Source organism: Rousettus aegyptiacus, unplaced genomic scaffold (assembly GCF_014176215.1).
Source record: "Rousettus aegyptiacus isolate mRouAeg1 unplaced genomic scaffold, mRouAeg1.p scaffold_m13_p_9, whole genome shotgun sequence".
NCBI classification, from domain to species: domain Eukaryota; kingdom Metazoa; phylum Chordata; class Mammalia; order Chiroptera; family Pteropodidae; genus Rousettus; species Rousettus aegyptiacus.
The window spans coordinates 100,732,797-100,753,247 of record NW_023416312.1 but is presented as its reverse complement, the minus strand read 5'-3'; the positions used below and the strand labels follow the sequence as shown (position 1 = coordinate 100,753,247).

Below are 20,451 nucleotides of genomic sequence, written 5' to 3'. Positions count from 1 at the left end.
CGGTGCAGAAATCTAAATTGAAAATCATTTTCTCTTGGAATTTTGAAAGCATTGTCCTATTATCTTTTTTTAATTGGTGCTCTATAATCTTTTATCATCCAGTGTTGTTATGAAGTCTGATACTATTTATTCTGATTCTTATTTCTTTTTCTGGATTTTATCTTTCAAGAACTCTCATTACTTGCTTCCTCGACTTCCTAGATCCCTCTTCAAAGTCCTAATATTTTCTCTCATATTGTTTTGTTTTCTGTGAACAATATTTCTATTGAAATTTGAACTTCGATAATCACATTGAATTTCTAATAATTCTTTATTGTTCCCCATTCCTTTTACATAATATTTTACATAATATTTTGTTCTTGTCTTGTGGATGTAATATTTTCTCTTAGTTCTCTGAATAAGCTTATTAAATTAAAACTATTTTTTTGCCATATGTTTCTTGTATTTTCTGGGATTTCTCCAAGTTCATTTTCCCCTTATAGGTTATACTTGGTCATTTTTAATGTTGAAGGCCTTATTTGAATTTTGGATGATCTTTAGTGGTTGGTTTATATTTAATAAAGAAGGGCTGATAACTATTGTGAATTTAATCTGCTTTTGGACAAATAGGTCCCTTTTCCTGCTATGACTATTCTGTGTAGCTCTGAAGAATAAAGATCACATCCCACAAATGCTAGACCAAGAAGAAAATTGTTCAGGGGTTGCCAACATCCATACTGGAAGCCCTAGCTCTCTACAGACATTTCATTCAAGTTCTTAAGAGAACTGTTAGGTATTTTCACTGCAGGCCTATACCAGCTGCCAGCTCAGCTGTCTGTTGGAGGAGAGGTTCCAACTGATGCAGTCATTCTGTATGGGGGCCTTCAATTAATCCTCAAGCATTCAGTCCCATTTAATTCTATTGCCTTCCACCATATGCCTGCTGATTCGGAGTTTACTCTCTGGTGTTATATCTGGCAAACTGGCTCCCACCTCCTCTGTAGTTCTCTTATCAAATATTATAGGCTAGATTTTCCTGCCTTTTTTATTCATCAACTAATTCCCATCTGCTTTTCAAAAAAAAAGTGTTGAAATCTATCCATTGAGGATAACCTCCCATCTTCATCACGATCTCTTGACTCTGATGGGTTTATTCCTTTTTGTTCCTCAATACTTTTCTTGTAGTTAGTTTCTAAGGGTTAAGAAGGTAAACCCTGTGTGTATATCATGCGTGCACATGAGTGCGAGTATGATGTATCAGAATCAGTTCATTTCTCGTCTACGTTCCCGTTTTCTAATAAATGTGTTGAAGGTGGTTAATTTTTCAGATGACCACTTTGGCCATGCAGCATAGGTTTTAATATGTAGGGCTTTCATTGTTGGTAATTTCTGAAGAGTTTATAATTTAAATTTTTGTTTACTCTTTAACCAGAGTTATTTGGAAGCTTGTTTTAAAACTTCCAAATGGAGAGTGTTTTTTTTTTGTTTTGCTTTTGCCCTTTCTTTTGTTCCTAAGTTTTAATCTTATTGTATCATTGCCAGAAACTTAACTGTCCAATTTCCACATTTCAGAATTTCTTAAGATTGTTTTTTCGATGGGTCTAATTCATAAACTTTAGGAAATGTTCCACAATATTTGACACAAATTCGTGGTTTTTATTTTTTCGTGGTATCATCTGGGATGTTCTAAACTTTTGAGCTGTCCGTTTTACCCTTCTCATTTTGGATTTGCTCTTCTAAAAAAAATACACACACACACACACGCACACACACGCACACACACACGCACATGCACACATACACATATTCCTATCAGTTCCTATCAGTTCTAGGGATTTTTAGACAGATGGAGTACAAGTTTTCACTCTATTTGCCATATCAATAAAATCCTTCTGGTTGTTGGTTTTCTATCAATTGCTAACTCTATGACATTTTCCTGGTTTTTATCATCTGCAGTTCCATTTTTAATGGAACTCATTTAAAAAATGTTATGAGGATTAAACACGGTGGAGTGAGAGACGTTTCCAGATCTTTCCCCTTGAAACAACAATAAGTTGAACATATAAAACTCAACAAAAAAACGCCCAAACTGCACACCAGCACGTCTGAGAGTGGGATCTGCGCATAAGAGCTACCACAGACCTACATAGGATATTTCCACTCTGCCATTTTGACTCTGAAGATAGAAGTTTTCTCTCATGTTAAGGAATATAAATTTAAATGTCAATTAGAATTACATAGAAATTAATAAATTACCTAAAAATTAATAAATGCAAAAAATAAAAAATAAATTTAAAATGTTATGGTCTCATTTTTTAAATAGCTCATTTTTAATTCTACTTATGAATACTTTAAGCACTAGTATATTTTTCTACTCTTCAATGGTAAGAGTGAAATTTTATCACGTAAGTCCTATTTATTCAAACTAAGAATTTAGCAAGACCCTCTTCATTGGTTTTCTCTTTCAATAATGTCTTGACTTCTAGTCTCGTATACTTACTATTCCTGATCTAGCATTAACTTGTTACAGTCTATAAAAACTCCTGGATTTTGACTCAGGCAACGAATTTCCAGAGTAATTTATGAAGAAATGACATCTTTATTATTTCGACTTTTCCCTTCTTGGAATGTGGTAGCTTTTATTTTTTTCAGGTCTTCTTTTATGTTTTTCAGTAAAGTTTTATAGTTTTTTAATATAGGTTTTTGGCATTTCTTATAAGTTTATTCCCAACTGTTTTATAATTTTTGTAGCTAGAGCAAGTTGAATCTTTTCTTTCCCCCATTGCTTTTTCCGGCTTTTTTATACTGACGGGATTTCCATGTCTGCATCCTAACAACCAGGGAATCGACCTGGGATTAAGGGTCTTTCTTCTTATGATGAAACTCCAAGGATGAAGTTTAAAAGAGAACGGGAGAAGAAGCATACATGTGTTTTATTTTACATGAATGATGTTGCACTGTAGATCTTGTTTTGTTTCTTGCTTTATTTCCACTTAACACCATAAAATCTGATGTTTGCTCTAAGTTTTTTTTTTATAGCTACCTTCGATTAGATTAAAGAAGTTCCCTTCTGTCCATAGTTCTCTATGTTGTTTTTTAAAAATCATAAGTAGGTGTTGAATTTTATCAAATGCTTTTTCTGCATCTATTGAAATAATCAGATAATTTATTCCCCTTAAATCTGTTAAGGGTGATTTTCTAATTTTAAACCATCCTTGCCTTCTTAGGATAAAACTCAACTTGGTTATATCATTATACACTGCTGGATTCAGTTGATTTGTCTAGAATTTTTACATCTATTTCCACATCCTGCATCACGCTTTCATGGGTCTGTTGTTATAGTAGTTATATTAGTCTCATAAATTTGGGGAGTTTTTTTTTTCTTTTCTGTTTATGATTGGAATTACTCATGAAAGATTTGATAGAACTCATCTTTAAAGCTCTCTGAGCTTTTTCTGGTGGGAAGTAGATTTTTAAAATACACAGTCAATTGCTTTGTGGTTATAAAAGGTCTATCCAGATTTGCTATTTCTAGAGTCAGTTTTGGTAAGCTGTGCTTCTCTAGGGATTTATTCATTTTGCTTACGTTTTCCAACTTACCGACATACTTTTAGAACTGTATATCTTTTACCTATCATCTGTTATATAATATAGTGTATCTGTAGGCTATAGCTTTTTTTCCCTTTCTAATACATTCGACTCATCTATTCTCCCCTTATGTTTAGCTTATTAGAAGGTTGGCTTTGTTTTTCAGCTTTTCAGAGAATCAGCTTTTGATATTCTCAATTCTATCATTTGTTTCTGCTTCGTCAGTTTCTGATCATCCTTATTTTTCTTCTATTTTCTCCAGGTTTACAGTGCTGTTTCTTTTATAGCTTCTTGAGTTGGATGCTCAACTTGACGACTTTGGACTGCTTGTTGACCCAACCACCTACTCGACATCTTCACTTGCACGTCTAATAGACACCCCAAACTTAACATGGCCAAAACAGAATTCTTGATCTGTATTTGCAAAAATGTGCTTTTTCCTACAGTCTTCCCAGTTGTGCTGAAAGGCACCCATTTACTCCGTTGCTCAGGCCAAAAACTCAGGAATCATCATTGTTTCTTCTCTTTCTTTATACCCTACAGTCAACCCTTTCTGCACGATTCGTAAAATATAGCTTGAATCTCACAGCTTCTCAGAACCTCTACTCTTACCACCCTACTTAAAGCCACTATCAGCTCTCCTAGACTGTTGTCAGGACCTCCTTACTGGGCTCTTGTTCCTAGTTTTGTCCCGGCATGGATGGCTCTCCACATTGCACCTACAACATAGATCTGCTGATGTCAGCTCCCAGTTCAAAATTCTCCAAGGGCTTCTCATCTTAGAATAAACTCCCAGTTCCCAGGGTGGCTCCTGCTGCCTCTCCAACTACGCACCCCTCCTCTCTCTAGCCAAATAAGCTTCCTTGTAAGTTCCTAATATGCCAGGCATAGTCTCTCCTCAGGGCCTTTGAACTTGCCTGAAATGCTCTCTCTCCAGCTATCCTTATGGGGAAATAAAATGAGGGCGAAAGCCTGTGGATATCTAAATAGCACCCCATTCACCCTTGTTTTAGCTATCTCGAAGCCCTCATCGCTATGTGACATTATATTACTTATTTATTTGTATGTTTAGTATGACTAGTCCACACAAGAATGTTCGTTTGCTGTCTCGTTCAGTACTGTGCACCCAGAACCTGGAACAGTGCCTGGCACAGAGCAGCTGTTTAATCAGTAATAAATAGCTGTTTGAAATCAGAAGTTTCCTTGTTAATCACAGAACTTAGCACAAGGAGCATCGGATGAATTGGATGATGCCCGGAATCAGAATAAGGTCGCCTTGACAAACAGTCTTGTCCCGAACACCTCATTGGCTAAAACTTTTCTCACGCTCTCATTTTTCTAAAACACAATTGCTGTTTCCCAAATAGCTCCCAAATCGCCTCTTCTGGGAAGTCTTCCTCTCCCCTCCAGGCAGAGCTTAGTGCTGCTTCCTCTGTGCTCTCTCTGCCCATTTTTTACACCTCCACCAAAACATCTGATCCAACAATGACAAGTCTCATGCAGCCTTAACATGTACTCTCTTCCCCCACGACAGTTTCACGAAGGCCAGAGCTGAGGTTTGTTGTCAGTTTATTCCCTGCCCCTATGAGAGTGTGGCTCATGGCAAGCTCAGATGAAAAAATGCAATGGACAGGCCCCTTAAACCAAGGTCCTTCGGCAGGAACGACGTCAGGCTCCAGGGCAGGCAACTTTGCTGCTTCTACTGAAGGTGGTGGTAATGAGAAAATGCGGGTGCAGTGAAACACTTATTGCAGCGTACTTGGTGCGTTTGTAGACAGCGCGTCAACGACCTCGGGAGGGCGGTGCAAACAGAAGTCCGATGCCTAGGCCTTCACTTGCCCCAGCATCCGCAAGGGCCCATTAATCCTTAATATTCAAATTCCGCCCACTAAACCAGCCCCTCGGTGCCCAAGCCGCCTCTTTTCCCCAAATGACGGCCGAGGGCAACCAATCGGCAGCTGGGCAGGGGGTCCGCCCCCTTTTTCCTAGCCAGAAAGGACACAAACTCCTGCCAATTGGTGGCGCTGCCGCCGAGGCCCCGCCCCGCCCCGGCCGCCGCACCCAATGGCGGACGGGCTCGCGGCGGTGCCGGGGGCGGGACGCGGGCGCGCAGGTGCAGCTGCGCGCAGGCCGGCCGGGAGGGCGGGGCGCGACGTCGGCCGTGCGGGGTCCCGGCGTCGGCGGCGCGCGCGCTCCCTCCTCTCGGAGAGAGGGCTGTGGTAAAAGCCGTCCGGAAAATGGCCGCCGCCGCCGCTGCCGCGCCAAGCGGAGGAGGAGGAGGAGGCGAGGAGGAGAGACTGTGAGTGGGACCGCCGCGGCCGCGGGCGGGGACCCTTGCCGAGGGGCGGGGGGTAGGGGCGGGACGTGGCGCGGGAGGGGCCCACAGGGTCGGGCGACACGGCTGGCGGATGGCGTCCCTCCTCTCTACCCTCCCCCTCCCGCTGCCGCCGGTGACGGCACCCCCCTCGGCCCGTCACCCGCACTCGTGGGTGACCGTCCTCGCCCCGGCCTCCCAGGGCCGCCTTCGCCTGGCGCCCGGCTCCCTCCCGCCTTCGGCGCGCATCCCGGTCCCCGGCCCCGCGGGCGTCCCTGTCGCTGGGGCTTCGCTTGTCCGGGCTGCGCGCGCGTCGTGCCCTTCTCGGGGCTTCGGGCCCGCGGCGCCGTCGCGCGCCCGCGGCCCCAGCCTCTCCCTGGATCGCGCTCTCCCCTCTCCCTCCCTCGCGCGCCCCCTCTCCCGTTACTCGGCCCCCCCCATCGGCGCGCGTGCGCAGTCCGCCTCCCGTTCGGGAGAGTGCGCCACAAGGGCTCCTGCGCTCTCACCCCCATCTCCAGGCTTTGCCTCCCCCTCCTTCTCGCCCATTCCATGACTTTCTGCCCCCACTGCGAGCGAGTCGTTCCACCATCTCCTTTCCCATTTAGCAGGAACAAGTAGGTGGGAATTATTGTCCACCCACAAAAGGGACTAGACGTTGTGTTCCTGGTCCCACAACTCATCCTAAAGAGGCTGTTCTCGTTCCCATCAGGAGCCGTGGGTAGGGGACCGTGTGTCCGGCAGCACCTGAGGCTCGTCAGTGGGAGCGCGCCCCCAGGGTCTTTGGGGGTGCAGTGGCCTCAGAATATGAGCGCTCCCCCATCCTCCCCCTTCGCCGGCGATCTTCCAGTTACATAAGTGGAGTGGGACATAGTATGTAACGGGCTCCCATAGTCCTGGACGAGATCACCGTACCAGATGGGGCAAGTTCATCGCATCGCTGTGGTTCCTGTCAGTTGCCCCCGAAAGTTTATGTTCTTTTTAGTTTGGTTATGACTCAGTCACCCAAACTGAAACTCAGGTGACTTTTACGTGGCGTGGCAATGTGTCTTCGGTTTTGCACCGAAGACTTAAGGTCATCGTGAAGAGTCTAAAAAGAGTGCTCTCACAGAGGAGACCGTTTGTGACATTGCTAAGTATGGACCCGAGGAGGGGAAGCTTGCCCTGGAGCACCTCTGTGGCAGTCGCTTCTGTTGTGTGAATCGGTCACAGCAGAAATGGGCTCCACCACAAAATTGATATTCCTGACTCATGGTCAGGCAGATGTGTGCTTCTGGTTATTTTTCCAGGAACAGGAATGGGCTTTGCGGAGCCATTCGCACGTTGTGTCTGCTGTGTGGGATCAGTTCCCCAAATTGTGAGATGGTAGGATCAAATTCAGGGGGTGGTTGGTGATCGTGGAACCAGACCTACCGGCGTGTGATGCTGAGTGGCTTAGACTCTGTGGGACTCTCACAAGTTGTAGGCATTTTGTTATACTGGGAAAATGAAGCATTTCGGACCTTCGTAGTAAAATTCACCATTAATAGGCAGTTATTGCTCTAGAGGAGAAATTTGAGGTTTCGTGGCTGGAATTTTCATCTGGATCTCAGTGATGCAGTGAACAATGAGATTGAGCTGACCTCTTGGGTCTTTTGAAATATGCCGGATCCTTATTAAAAATACAGGGTCCGGATTTTTTAGGTCTTTTGGGAATTTCCCCCAGGGATTTAGGGAAACAGGCTTACTTATGAGCTGTTTAGTACTTCTACTTCAAATCCCGGTCAGGAAGCCTAGGAAACGCTTCCTTTTATTTTCTTACCGACACGTGTCAGAACCTTAAAGGGCATAATCAATCTAGTAGAAGTACAGTTGATTAGGTACGTCGCCACAGAGCGCCCATTCGTGGCATGTCAGGTAGGTGGCCGATCGCTGAGATACATTTCATCCATGCACGTAGATACACGAGCCTCACTTGACAAAGATACCAGGGTTTGTACATCCGAACCTGGGATGCGACAGGACAGGGGCTCCGCTTTGTTTTGCCCTCCTTGGCAATGCGTTCGCCTCTTCAGATGCCCTCCAGCTAGCTGTTTGTCATATCCCAAGGCCTTTAAACAGCACTGGCAGCTTCCAGAATATAGTTCCTCTGCAAAGTTCCTGGTGGCATCTGAAGTCAGCATGTCCTAACAGCTTGAAGAAACCTTTTATGGCTTTCTTGTTCATACTGGCCTATCACACCGTCCTATTTTTTATTGTTACGAACTTGCCTGGAATGCTTTAAACCTAGAGTACCAGGTCTTCGTTTCACCTGACAGCACGATGCAGTCAAACCGCGCTCCAACTTTTGTGCCGTTTGCGTGTGGAGCAGGGGGTAAGGATACAGTTTTGCATTCTATTTGCAACTTCCAGCCAGAGTCATTGTTTCTCTGCCCGCGCTGCTTCTAAGTGGCCGAATCTAGTCTGGTGGGGAGGCAAGCTGAGGAGTTTGACAGAAAAACTGGCTAGATGACTCCAATATGATGTTGCCCCTACCCAAATACTCCTTCCCCCACGTGGAGACGGAATGAGAGGCTCCCTTCTTTAACTAAGAATAAAGAAGAGCAGAGGTAAAATTCTTAGTTCCTGTCTCGAGGCCATTTCCACCCGCTAATGTACCTGCCTGGGACTATTTGCATGATAAATGACGTGTCCTGGAACCAGTAATCTTTCATACAGGTGAATATCAGTGGAAATCTTTTAATTGGCTTAAGAGCAGTTTGTTGGCAGGCTGCCTGAGTATCTATGAGGAGGAGAGAATCACCGAAAATGTTTGATATTTGGAGTAACTAGTGTTTTAAACGCACAGGAGGTAAAGAACAGTCCTAGACTGGCGGCGAGCTCCAGGGCGTGTGGCAGGAGACCTGCTTGTTTTCGCTGCCCTCTGCTATGGTGACACGCATGCAGACCAGCCTCATGTGGCCGGCAGACACAACCTTTTTTCTTGGGTAAAGCATTATTGCCGCTCCAACGGAAGGACCTTGCCCTCAATGCTTCTGTATCAGCCCTCTCCAGGCAAACTGCCATTGTCACCGCTGCGCTTCTATCTTGTTTTGGTTAGCACAGACGTAAATGGGTTCCTCTTCCTCGGGCTCGCTTACACAAAGGTTGCACTCTTCTGCCTGTACGTGCTCTCTTCTGCCTTTCTCTTGCAAGGAACCCTTACTTACTGAAAACTTGATTTGCATGTCATTGCTTTAATACTCGGTTCCACCACTTTGATGGTAGGTGGGTGTGTAGGGGACCTGAGTGGAAGTGGGAATTCGGGGGGCGGGCAGGACGTCCCCACTCCCATATCAAAGGGGGGTGGCCATTCCATTAGGGAATAAAGCCTTGGTCTTTGTAGCTGTTTCAAGACACACTTATGTTGGGGCTGCTGGCATACGGACGTGTCCTCGCTCTAGCTGTTTTGCTGTTACTGCAGAAGTCTGAACTCTCAGGAGCAAGCCTGATGGAGCGGTCACTTGTCTTCCTTACCTAAGAGCTGGGGTTGTTATATACATGGACCTGCAAATCACTGCTTTATTGGGTTTTCGCTTAACTGCTCTCGTTTGCTGGCTCTTTTATTCCCCGCCTCTGTGAAATCTTGAGTTAATCAAAGATCTTAAACTTTCAGAGCTGGAAGGAACCTTAGTCCAGCTCCTTCAGTGTACAAGGAAAAAACAATCGTGGCTGTGAGAAGTTGTGCTTTTCCGGAGCCTCCCAGCCAGGAGACCAGTCTGATTTTTATTATGTAGCTAACTGAGTAACACTGTTACCTTGACTTTGGGGATCTCAAAGCATTCTATGACTCGACTGTTTAAGAGAATTATAAGGCCTCACTGCACCTCAATAAATAATTCTAAGGTACCGTCCTGGTAGTTAGAGACCAGCTGTAAGTAAAAGACTTGGTTGGTGTTGCCCTTCCTCTGGGTTTGTTACACAAGTAATTGTTTGTGTGAATAATCTCTAAATTGTACATGCCAGGCTTTTTTTAGTCTCAAGATAAAAAAAGTGCTTCTCTTGGGCCAGCAAGGTATCAGAGATTAGCTAATATAGGCCAGTTTAGGTTTTAACAAGGAAATGATGGTTATCTTAATAATGAAAAATGTAATGATAAAAGTCCCTTTTTGAACATGTGTTCAAAAGCAAAAGAGAAACTATCAAACTAATAACTCTGTTGAACATTGCAATTTACTGATCCGAGAGGCTTAAAAGTGATTGCTCTTAGACAGACTTTTGGAGGATGGCTTTGGATCTCCCAGGGCGCTTGATTTTCATTGGTACTGCATTTTTCTCTCAGGGTTAAAGCTCCTTTACGTGATGTTAACAGCAGCTTGTTGCCTCTGGATTTCACGTGTTCTTTTGGGGATGACATTTTAATGTTGCCTGTTCTCTTGAACATGTATTTTAATGTCGCATGTTCTCTTGAACATGTATTCTCTCCCTGATGGTTTCTGTATGACATGGTATAAAAAATACTTACCAGAGATCACTACTAACGGTATGTTTAATAATTGTCAGAGTGTCCTTCAGAGGTGACAGGACCTACGATAGTGTCGATTCTAACATGCATGAATCTTTCCTTTATTTTAGCACTGTGTGTTATGTGCCAGTAATTTGCAGTTTATCCTTTGTTTCAAGCTAGGTAAGCCGGGAAATAGCATAGTACTTTGTCTATATGTTTATCTTCAAAATGTCCCAAATAGCCCTGGGAAAAAGATCGTGCAGCACAATGGGGGCTTTCAACTTACGATTTTCTTTGTTTTAGGCTCCATAAAAATACAGACTCACCAGTTCCTGCTTTGATGTGACATGTGACTCCCCAGAATACATCTTGCTTCTGTAGACCAGCTCCAACAGGATTCCATGGTAGCTGGAATGTTAGGGCTCAGGTAAGTAACCTTCCTTTTTTTTTTTTTAGTATATGTCCTGGTTTGGCCATCTGTTTTTAAAAAAAAAAAGGAAAAAAACAAGTTATACTACTCTTGGACAGTATGAAAGTACCCCAAAGACTAAAGACATAACTGTGCCAAACTGTGCCATATAATAAAAAAAAGTCACTTCCCTGAGCCCTGAAAGGTCAGTTTGGGTAGGGTTACTTGGTAGCCACAGCGTGATCTGGGGGCGGGCGTCAGATTAGAGCCGGAACTGGTGATCTGCAACTTCAGTTCACCTTGAAGCAGGTCAGCTGAGCTGAGAGCGCTTTGACTGAGCTCTTCACCTGCCGCTGCTGCTTTTGCCCAGTGGTCTTCAGCATGGTACTTTTGTTTGCTTTGGTTTGGGTAAATGACTTCCTGGTCAACGTTAGTGAGCAGTGGTAATGTATTTTCAGATGTGGGAACTGCCGTGTGGCCCCCTAGAAGGATGGCCTCCTGAAAGCTGTCACAGAACAGGGGAGCCCATGGCTAATGGCATGTGCTTGCTGCACTCCTCCCACGGGAACTAAAGAGAGCACCCAGACACACACCTGGCTCTTGAGACTAGAGCAGAGTGAATGCCTTTTGAAAAGCTCGGGATCCGAGCCACTGGAGGTCTGACACTCAGGTGCTCTATCGGCCGCACTTTTGGCTGCTTCGGCACCATTGTGTGGACCTCAAGTTTGTAACAGTGAGTGGTTCCCTGATTTCTCTACTGGCAGGCTCAGTATCTCCAGCTTTTTAAAAATCAGTGGTCACTCCGCATTTGATGTTTTGACACCTGGATTTCAAGCGTTCCATGTGGTAAGGGCAGAACATTCTCACTGAATTTTTCCATTTCTTTTCCTAAGAAAAAAATGTGAATTTATACTTATGCTACCATTGTGATTCCAGCTGAGACCCCCCAGGTAGCACTTTGTCGTGTCTCTCTAGTGGTTTCCGACACCTCAGTCTAAAGCTGTGTGGACATCCATAACAGCTCATTTGGGGACCATGTGAGGGGCAGGGTTTGGGCGGAGTTGAAGAGAAGATGTGGAAGGAAAGGGAGAGCATCACACTGCCTCCAGGTCCCAAATTTGGTTTCACTCCTGATCCTGTGACTCAGATTGTCATTCCCCTTTGCTGCGGGATGTGCCCTGGGCCCTGCTGACAGGACGTTCTTTGTCCGCCACGTGTTTATGCTGGTGGGAGTTGTGTGGCTGGCGCTTTGTGCATTGTCTCAAATTGTGTGGACTAAATGTAAGATGGGCAGTGACTGGGTTTCTTCTGGTAGACGATAGGCCCTGGGGGGCCGTTCGTGTTTTTAGTAGTCTTTTTCTAAGATTACAAATGGATTTTATAAAACAGGCAGTGGTGACTTTATATAATTTCTTCTAAGAAATATAGAAGAGATGTTTTTAAAAAATATTTCTTATTACTTATGAATGGGAAAGACACAGCCGTTCGAGCTTCAAGGAACTTTGAAGGGAATTTTCAAAGGGCAGAATCTGTCTTTAGTAGATACGTGCTTATATCTTATTATTTTTCTTCTTTTCCTTTTTAAGAAATTATAAAAACAATACATGCTTTTAGGGAAAAGTCAAACCATTTTAAAATATATTAAGTAAAAAAATGAAAGCTCCCTGTTACTCTCTGTGCCCACCACCCAGACTAACCACTGTTTGCCTGTTCTCAGGCTATGCGAATATGCACTTTTTGTGTTTTTAATAAAACGAGGATAGTACTACACATATTCAGCATCTGGCCATATGATACATTTCTGTCTGCCTCTTTTCTGTTAAATAGCAGCGTGATCCATTGCCGACTTATTGTCATGCATTGTCCCCCAATGATTTTCCCCATGCTTTACTATTAAAGATACTACTGCATTGAACTTCCACACGTGCCAGTGTTTTTGAAGAACGCTGCCTAGACTTGGAGTTGCTGGTGGGTACCCCCACATTGCCTCCCAAAATGGCTATCCCAGTTCCCACGACAGTCAGAGCAGGCGCCACCTCCCCATACCCTCCCAGAATTGGATAGTCATCTTTGAAATTTGTGCTACTTGGGTTATTACTGAGGCCGAACCTCAGTTATCATTTGCCATTTGTATTTGGTCTTTGCGAAGTGCCTGTTCATGTTCTGCATTCATTCTTCCATTGGGATATTTTTAAGTCAATTTGTAAGAACTCTTAATGTATTAAAGGTATTAATTCTCTCTTATCGTGCAGATATTTTTCCCACTTTGTTACAGATCTTTTGATTCTGTTTGTCTTTTTGATATATAACATTTCTGTTATGATTTTTTTCTTTTGCTTTTATACTTGGAAAACCCTTTCCTACTCTAAGAATATGTCAGTGTTCATCTATATTTTCTTTAAAAAAAACTTGATGTACTATATTCATGCATACATATTTGATATATACAAAAGGACCTTATAGGTAAGTTGTCCTGTATTTTCTGTGTGGTTTTCAAAATATTTGTATTTCACTTCAGCGTGGGGTAAGGTCGAGAGCCCACCCAGTCAGTTGCATCATAGTTATTTGGTGAGCCAGTTATCTGATCTTCACCTTTGTCATCGCTGACTTCAAGTGAACAAAAGCATTCTTACTGAATTTTTTCTTCGTAAGGCTTGACGGCAAGTTTGTCAGCAGATAATCATTTATTCATTCATCTCACAAATATTCAAGCCCCTACTTTGAACCAGGGTCTATGCTGGGCCCTGCAGGTGCTGCCGCCTTCTTGACTGGGGGCAGGGCTACAGAAGTCGTGACGCCAGTGGCATGGCTACAGAGCTCATTCTGGAAGATTCAAGAAAAGAGTGGATCAAAAGTAGGTTTTAGATAAACTAGGAGGAATCCAGAGGGGGTGTGTGTGTGTTTAGTTCTGACATAAAGTTAGAACTTTAGGGTAGACTGCAACATAAAGCATAGTTTGTTTTATAACTCACGTAATTGCAGGCTGATTTTTGTCTTGAATTATGATGAGGGCTTTTTGCTGTTGAAACAGTTCTATATTCAGCTAGCTTGGTTGTTATGATAGAATAAAAGTTGCGTACTGATAAAAATGGTAATTTTCTTCTATGATGATTTTGAAGCGCTTCTGTAAAAGCTGATAAAAATAAAGACAGGCTTTTGGTGAATATGTTCTTAGGGGAACAAGTGCAATTTTTTACAACTTGCATCATTTAAATCTAATAAGTACCCTCAAAACTGAAGTGGCGTTCTGATTTGGGTTGAAAATATTTTTTACTTAAAGAAGGGATATAAATGACTTGTGATTAAGGGAAAGGCTTCTTGTATAAGGCTGATTTTTTAAAAAGTGATTTCTTGAATAGTTAGGTATACAGTACAGAATGAGAAAGGTAGTATAAAAGGTTAGGTGGTAAAAGATCTCCTTGCTGCCTTGCCCCCCAATAGTCATTTCTCTCCCTGGAGACAGCCATCATTACCATTTTCTCATTAATCTGTGTGCGTGTGTGTGTAATTTTTAAATTATGGTAAAACATACATAACATCAAATTTACCATTTTAGCCATTTTAAGTGTACAGTTTAGTGACATTAAATACATTCTTATTGTCATGCAGCCATCACCACTATGCATTTCCAGAACCCTTTTCATCTTGCAAAAGTGAAACTGTCCGCATTAAACCATAGCTCCCCATTCCTTCTCCTGACAACCTCCCTTTTACTTTCCGTCTCTATGAAATTGACTATTCTAGATACCTCATATTATGTATTTCATATATGTGTTTATGTACACATTTTATGTGTATATGCAAACAAGGTGTGTGTGTGTGTGTGTGTGTGTACACAAAGAATAAAATACTGCGCACATTTGTGAAGTTTGCTCTTTTTTGTTAATGTATCAGGTATCATCAGTTCCTATAGAGCCGTGTCATTCTTTTTAAGGGTTGGGTTAGTAGTCCATTATATGGCTGCACCATGATTTATTTAACTAATTTTCTGTTGATAGGTATGTTTCTAGTGTTAACTTCATTAACGCTGTAATTAAGAGTCTTTTACATATGCCATTTTGTTCATGGCCAAGTTTATAGGAGAAATTCCTAGAGATGAGACTTGCTGGGTCAAAGGGTATATGCATTTTAAACTTTGATAGATATTACTGAATCAAAGGTGGACTTTTAATTGCACAGTTATGAAGAAAAGACTACATATGAGTAGATAAGCATACAAATTTATGATTGCAAGGCTGTTTGTAGAGATTAGAGAGCTGTTAATTAGGCCGGGAAGACAGTTTTTAGCAGTTAGTGCTAGAAAGCAAAACTTCAGAAGCTTCCATTTCATCAGACGTGACCTCGTGTGAGCAGAACCTGTGAGGCAAGACCCTTTACTTGGCAAGAGGAACTTCAGCCCATTCTCATTTGTGAATCTTCAGGAAAATGGAGCATTTTTATTCGGTGCTGTTCTAAGTTGCAGTGGCTTCTTGGGACTCAGGGTTGAAGAGTCTCCGCACCTGCTGGGCCTTCTGTCCCATTTGAATTGTACTGTGCATGAGGAATGCATCCTGGGCGTAGTCAGGACCAGGCAGCTGTTGCTCCGTTTCTCTTCTACTGTTGTACTCTTTATATAGCAATGCTTCATTCATTTACCCTATTCTAATTGAGCATCTATTAGTCCTACCTACTCGGGACTGTCCCTCCTCTCAGCCATCTTACGGTTCAACGGAAGGTCCAGACACGCAAACAGGCTATTACTTTACAAGGGGCTAAATGCCACAGTGGAGAAGTACTGGTCACTGAGGGAGCATGTAAACATTAGAGCAGGGGTCCCCAACCCCTAGGCCACAGACAGGTCCATGGCATGTGGCCTGTTAGGAACTGGGCCGCACAGCAGAAGGTGAGTGGCAGGCAAACGAGCGAAGCATCATCTGTATTTGCCTTCTCACCTCACATCATCGGGCATTAGATTCTCATAGGAGCACTGGTCCCTGGTGCTGAAAAGGTTGGGGACCGCTGCATTAGAGGGGTCCTGCCTAGACATGGAGGTGGAGTCAGGGAAGGGACTTCTTTGAAAAGTGACGCCCAAGACCTGAACGATAAGGCAACATCAGCTAGTCCCAGAGAAAGTGTGAGTGGAGGAGAGACCAGCATGTAGGGAGGCTCAGAGCAGAGAGGACTGTCGGGCGGGTCCGAGGAGTTTGGAGTGCGAGGCGAGGCCCGCAGAGCAAGCCAGGCTGCGGAGCTGGGCGCAGTTCGTTTGCGGGCGCGCAGGTAGGAGATCCGACAGAGCCACGCCAGCCGTGCTGAGTAGGCTCGGCTTTCCTTCCAAGCCGCCTCAAGCCCTGAGATAGCCCTGAGCCCCAGAAGGTACTGCAAGGTGCTCTGGCCATCCACCTTTTCCCCTTGCCACCCATCACTGCCCTGGAGCTGCCTGCCCTGACTTCTCACCTACCCATCAGGCCTCCAGGGCTCCCACTCCAGGTCTCTTTATGGAACCTTCCTTCCCTCCACTTCTGCCCCAGGAGACCCCGGGGGACCCATGAGGAGAGGGCTTCCCCTTCACCACGCTTCATTCTCTGGCACCCAATAGTGAGGGGCAGGCAGGAGCTGGCGTGACACGCGAATCAGCTATGGCACCAAACACATTGCTTAGTTCTTCTGACTTTTTTAAATTATTTTTTTAGCAAGACTTTCATGGTGAAGGAAGCAGTGTGTAAGCAAGCTTGCTCCTGGCTCGTGAAGGACAGGTCCACCCCGATGAGCCACGCTAGACGGCCCTGCTGCAGTCCCTGCAAGCCCGGGCTGGGGAGGTGGGGTCAGAGCCCTCAGTCACCGGTCCTCCGCGTGCCCGCCTGTGAGACACTGCCGCCCCACAGTCTTCCCTGGCCCCTTCCTCCCTGGCCCCTGCTCTCTGCTCACGTGCTACTTTCCACTCGGACTTTGGAGATGTTAGCGGTCTGCCCAATTTACGCCAACCTCCTTTTTTGGAACTCAAATGCGACAGCTCCAGCAAAATCCCAGCCCATGGTTGCAGTTGGTGCTGTGCCTCCCCAAGGTACCCTGTTCCCCAAAGGTGACGGGGATACTGTCCATGCAAGCTTTGTGCTATGTTACACGTGACCATGATAGAACATTTGAAAGTGTTTTTGCAAATTGATAGGGTGGTAACGTTCTAAACCTCACGCGTTTTACTCAGTACTTGGCTTTTGAGCCTGGTCCACCTTCATTCGATGCACACCTTCATTCATTTAACAAGCCTCGTACTGCAGAAACATCTTCACAGCAGAAGCCCCACCAGAACCCTAAGGGAGAATGGAATTGTAGTGAAATGAGGATTGACATCTGGTTTATGTTTACATCCTTTGCTCCTATTAACCGAGAAGATATTTTTATTTCTGTGTTTGTTGAAACTTTCCACAAAAAAAAGGCATCCATTTTCTAGACTTATTAATACGGCAGTTCGAAGGTTTTATTTTTAGATTTGAAAGAAAGCAAAGCAGGCTTCTGAGATATGCACATTTCGCTTCGTTCCCATCTCTTTTGCAACATTCCACAGTGCTGCTAAAACAGAACTCGAGCACTTTTAAGCATGAGCTGACTTTCTACGTGTGAGTTATTTTTGAAATACTAAAGCGTTTTGGGTTTTCTGGGGCTTCTAGTGGTTCTTAAGTTTTGACATTACTTTGATAAGTTGTCTTTTAAATTTGTCTACACATATTTAGTAACTTATTTTTTAAATGTAAATTTTCGCATTTCTGGTTTTTGTGTTTTTGTAAACAACAGAAGGTATTAGTCCATATTAAGTACTAATTTGCTCTAATATTTTCAGCTGTTTTGGAAGTACACTTGGCAAAAAAATAGACAAACATCTGTAGTTATGACAGTTTGTCTTTTGTTCCTTTAAACTCCAGAGTAAATCTAGTGAATTTTTTTCTAGGCTTGTAAGAACATGGGAATGATTAAAGTCATCATAATACTTAAGTGGTTAGGGAAGGTTGAAAATCTTTTTTTAAGTGGTATCACCCTATAAAAAATGTTACCGTAGTTTGTAAACAACTGTATAAAATTTCTTAGCCATTCTTCCAGGTTGTTTAAGACAAAGCAAACAGACAAAAACAGTATTTGTTAAGCTCTTTTTTAATTATAGAAGTAAAATATCATTGTAAACAATTTAGATGCATATGGAAATCTCTCTAGAAATTCTACTGTGCGGAGGAAACTGGTCTTACTATTTGCTGTGTATCTTTCTAGACCAAGGGCTCTGTCTCAGGATTGAGAATTCAGGGGTTCTGTGACCTTGGATGAGAAAAGCACTTGATCTTTATTTTCACCCACTTATCATTGAAAATTCAGATTTCCTTCAGATGACGAATGTAGGCATCGTCACGATAGTGTTCAGAGTACCTGTGACTTTGTTACCAACAGAGGACAAAGATGATTTCATATCATATTTTAGTTACAGATGTTTTCAGATATCATCTGTGCTCTTCGCTGCTTCAAACTTGGGATATTTACTAGACCCACCTCTAGACCTGGTCATTTAATGGTTTACTAAAGGTGCACCTGTTACTGTAGCTCTGATTGGAAGTACGTTGTTAATCAGTGTCTATGCATTTTATTTCTTGCATTTTAAAACATTCTTCCAAGGAGGTCTAGAAAGCCAAAAGGGTCCATGGCAGAAAAAGATAAGGAACGCCTATTGCGTATATCGCATGGCTGCAAATGGAAGAACAGCCAGCACTTGAGTAGTCAGCGTGTGCGGGGAAAGAGACCAGGGAAAGCCCTGGAGCACAGGTGCAACAAAGGCAGGTAAAGCCACATTTAAAGACTAGTTCAAGTTATTATAGCAAGTATTTTTATGAACACGTTCAGTGTTGTACAGATACCGTGTAAAGTGTAATGCAACTAAAACTCTTTAAGAACTCCTCATGTTGTCTACAGCCACGCCACCCTGAACAAGCCCGATCCCGTCTGATCTTGGAAGCTCAGCAGGGTCAGGCCTGGTTAGTACTTGGATGGGAGACCACCTAGGAAGGCCAGGTGCCATAGGCATAAAAAAAAATTAAAAATAAGGGATTGTAAGCTGACAAGGTCCTTGCAATCTGTGAAGTCAACCAAGGGTTGCCTCGCCTAAAAAAAAAAATTCTTCATACCACATAAATTGCTTGGAAAATAATAGCCGAAAAGTTACCTTTGCTGTTGGCATTTTAAACATCCTTTTAGAGTCTTCTACATGCACTCGCATGCATGCGTGTGTATTGTTTTAGATAAATGAGATCATATAGTATGCGCTGTTGCAATTCGCCCCCTTTCCTCGATGAGATGCTGTAGATATCTGTCCATGGGAGTAAAAATAGATTTATATCATCACTTTTCCCTAAAATGAAAGTAACTTTATCGTCTAATTATGAAAGTAATATCTATTTGATGAAAAAATTTTTTAGAAAATAGAGAAAGGAAGAGAATTGCTCATAAATCTGCTATCTACAGATAGATAACATCTAAATAAGGTCTTTACTCCATCGTTTTTAATGACCACGTGACATTTCATTGGTGGCTATGTCTTGATTTAATTAGGAGACTTTCTGTTTCTGCATTTTCATTGCTCCGAATGGCAGGTCTGCCTGTGTGCTGATGAGCCTGCTCTGTGCCCGCATCTTCAGGCTCCCTCTCGAGCCCCACACTGGGTGACCGCTTCTGTATTCCTTCTGAGAGGCTCGTAGACATCTCACACTTAACGAGCCCCAAACAGAACTCTCGCATTTTCCCCGTTCAAATGTGCTTCTCCTGTCTCTTCTATCTCTGTAAACAGCATCAGCATCTGCCCAGTTACCAATCAAAAATTCTAGGAGTTGTCCTTAATTCTGCTCTTTTCCTTGCCTTCCTCTAAGGCACCAGCAAATCCTGCAGGGCTCTCCATTTCAAAGGCACCCCAGAACCATTTCCATGGCTAAGACCATCCAAGCCACAAGTCACCTCTCAGATGGATGCAGCAGTACTTTGGGTGATATATTTTGCAGCTTCCTCACTGACACTCGTGAAACGTTACACATTTCATAAGACTATTTGTTATAATGACACCCAGTTCTAAATGATGGGATTGTTCCACATATAGTAACTTTTTCATCTGGCCAATACAGTTCACTTTGAGTTCCTCGCTGCCCCATGCTGAAGGATCTGCAGTTCATCAGGCTGTCGTCCAGCCACTCACTCCACGTCGGAGTCAGGTGTCTGGTACCCCAGTCACTGCGGTGGGCAGGCTGGAGGGCGGCTGAGACAAACTGGCGGTACCTTTCTGCATGGAGTATAAGTTTGGTGGGAGAGACTGACTTTAAATAATTCACAAGGAATTATGTAATTACAGAGGGTTAAGCGCTCTGAAGGACAGGTATGGGGGCGCTCGCCGTGATCAAGTGGGGGAACAGCCGGCCTTGAGAGGGGTACGGAAGCCTGCCCTGAGGAGGCAGTGCCAAAGCCTGGGACCACGCGGGGAGCAGAAGGGTTGGGCAAGGTGCAGAGTGGAAGCGGGTTTCTCCGAAGCAGAGCAGGAGTGGGGGCAGGGGTGACGGAGATGTGGGCAGAGAGGTTGACAGGCCGGGTGCAGGGTTTTCGATGTTAATGGCAGAGCAGTAGGAAACTATTGAGGGTTAGGTTCTTTGGATTTCGAGTTTTTATCAAAATGTTACAGCCACTCAATAACATGAGCTCTCTCAG

General features: G+C 43.7%; 1 protein-coding gene and 1 pseudogene across 3 annotated transcripts in view; both read left to right on the top strand.

The window, feature by feature from the left end:
* The first annotated feature begins 5,715 nt into the window (after positions 1–5,715).
* MECP2 (methyl-CpG binding protein 2) overlaps positions 5,716–20,451 on the top strand; it is a 59,855-nt gene continuing 45,119 nt past the window's right edge. For 2 of the 3 annotated variants that reach the window (XM_036226581.1, XM_036226579.1), the window contains exons 1-2: positions 5,716–5,866; positions 10,647–10,770. Coding sequence is in view for 1 of the 3 variants with exons in the window: in XM_036226579.1 (XP_036082472.1) it covers positions 10,745–10,770 (26 nt within the window). In the remaining 2 variants the exon portion in view is untranslated. The remainder of the gene's footprint in view (positions 5,867–10,646; positions 10,771–20,451) is intronic. The other variant, XM_036226582.1, reaches the window with a different exon arrangement.
* LOC118608465 lies at positions 18,671–18,789 on the top strand (annotated as a pseudogene).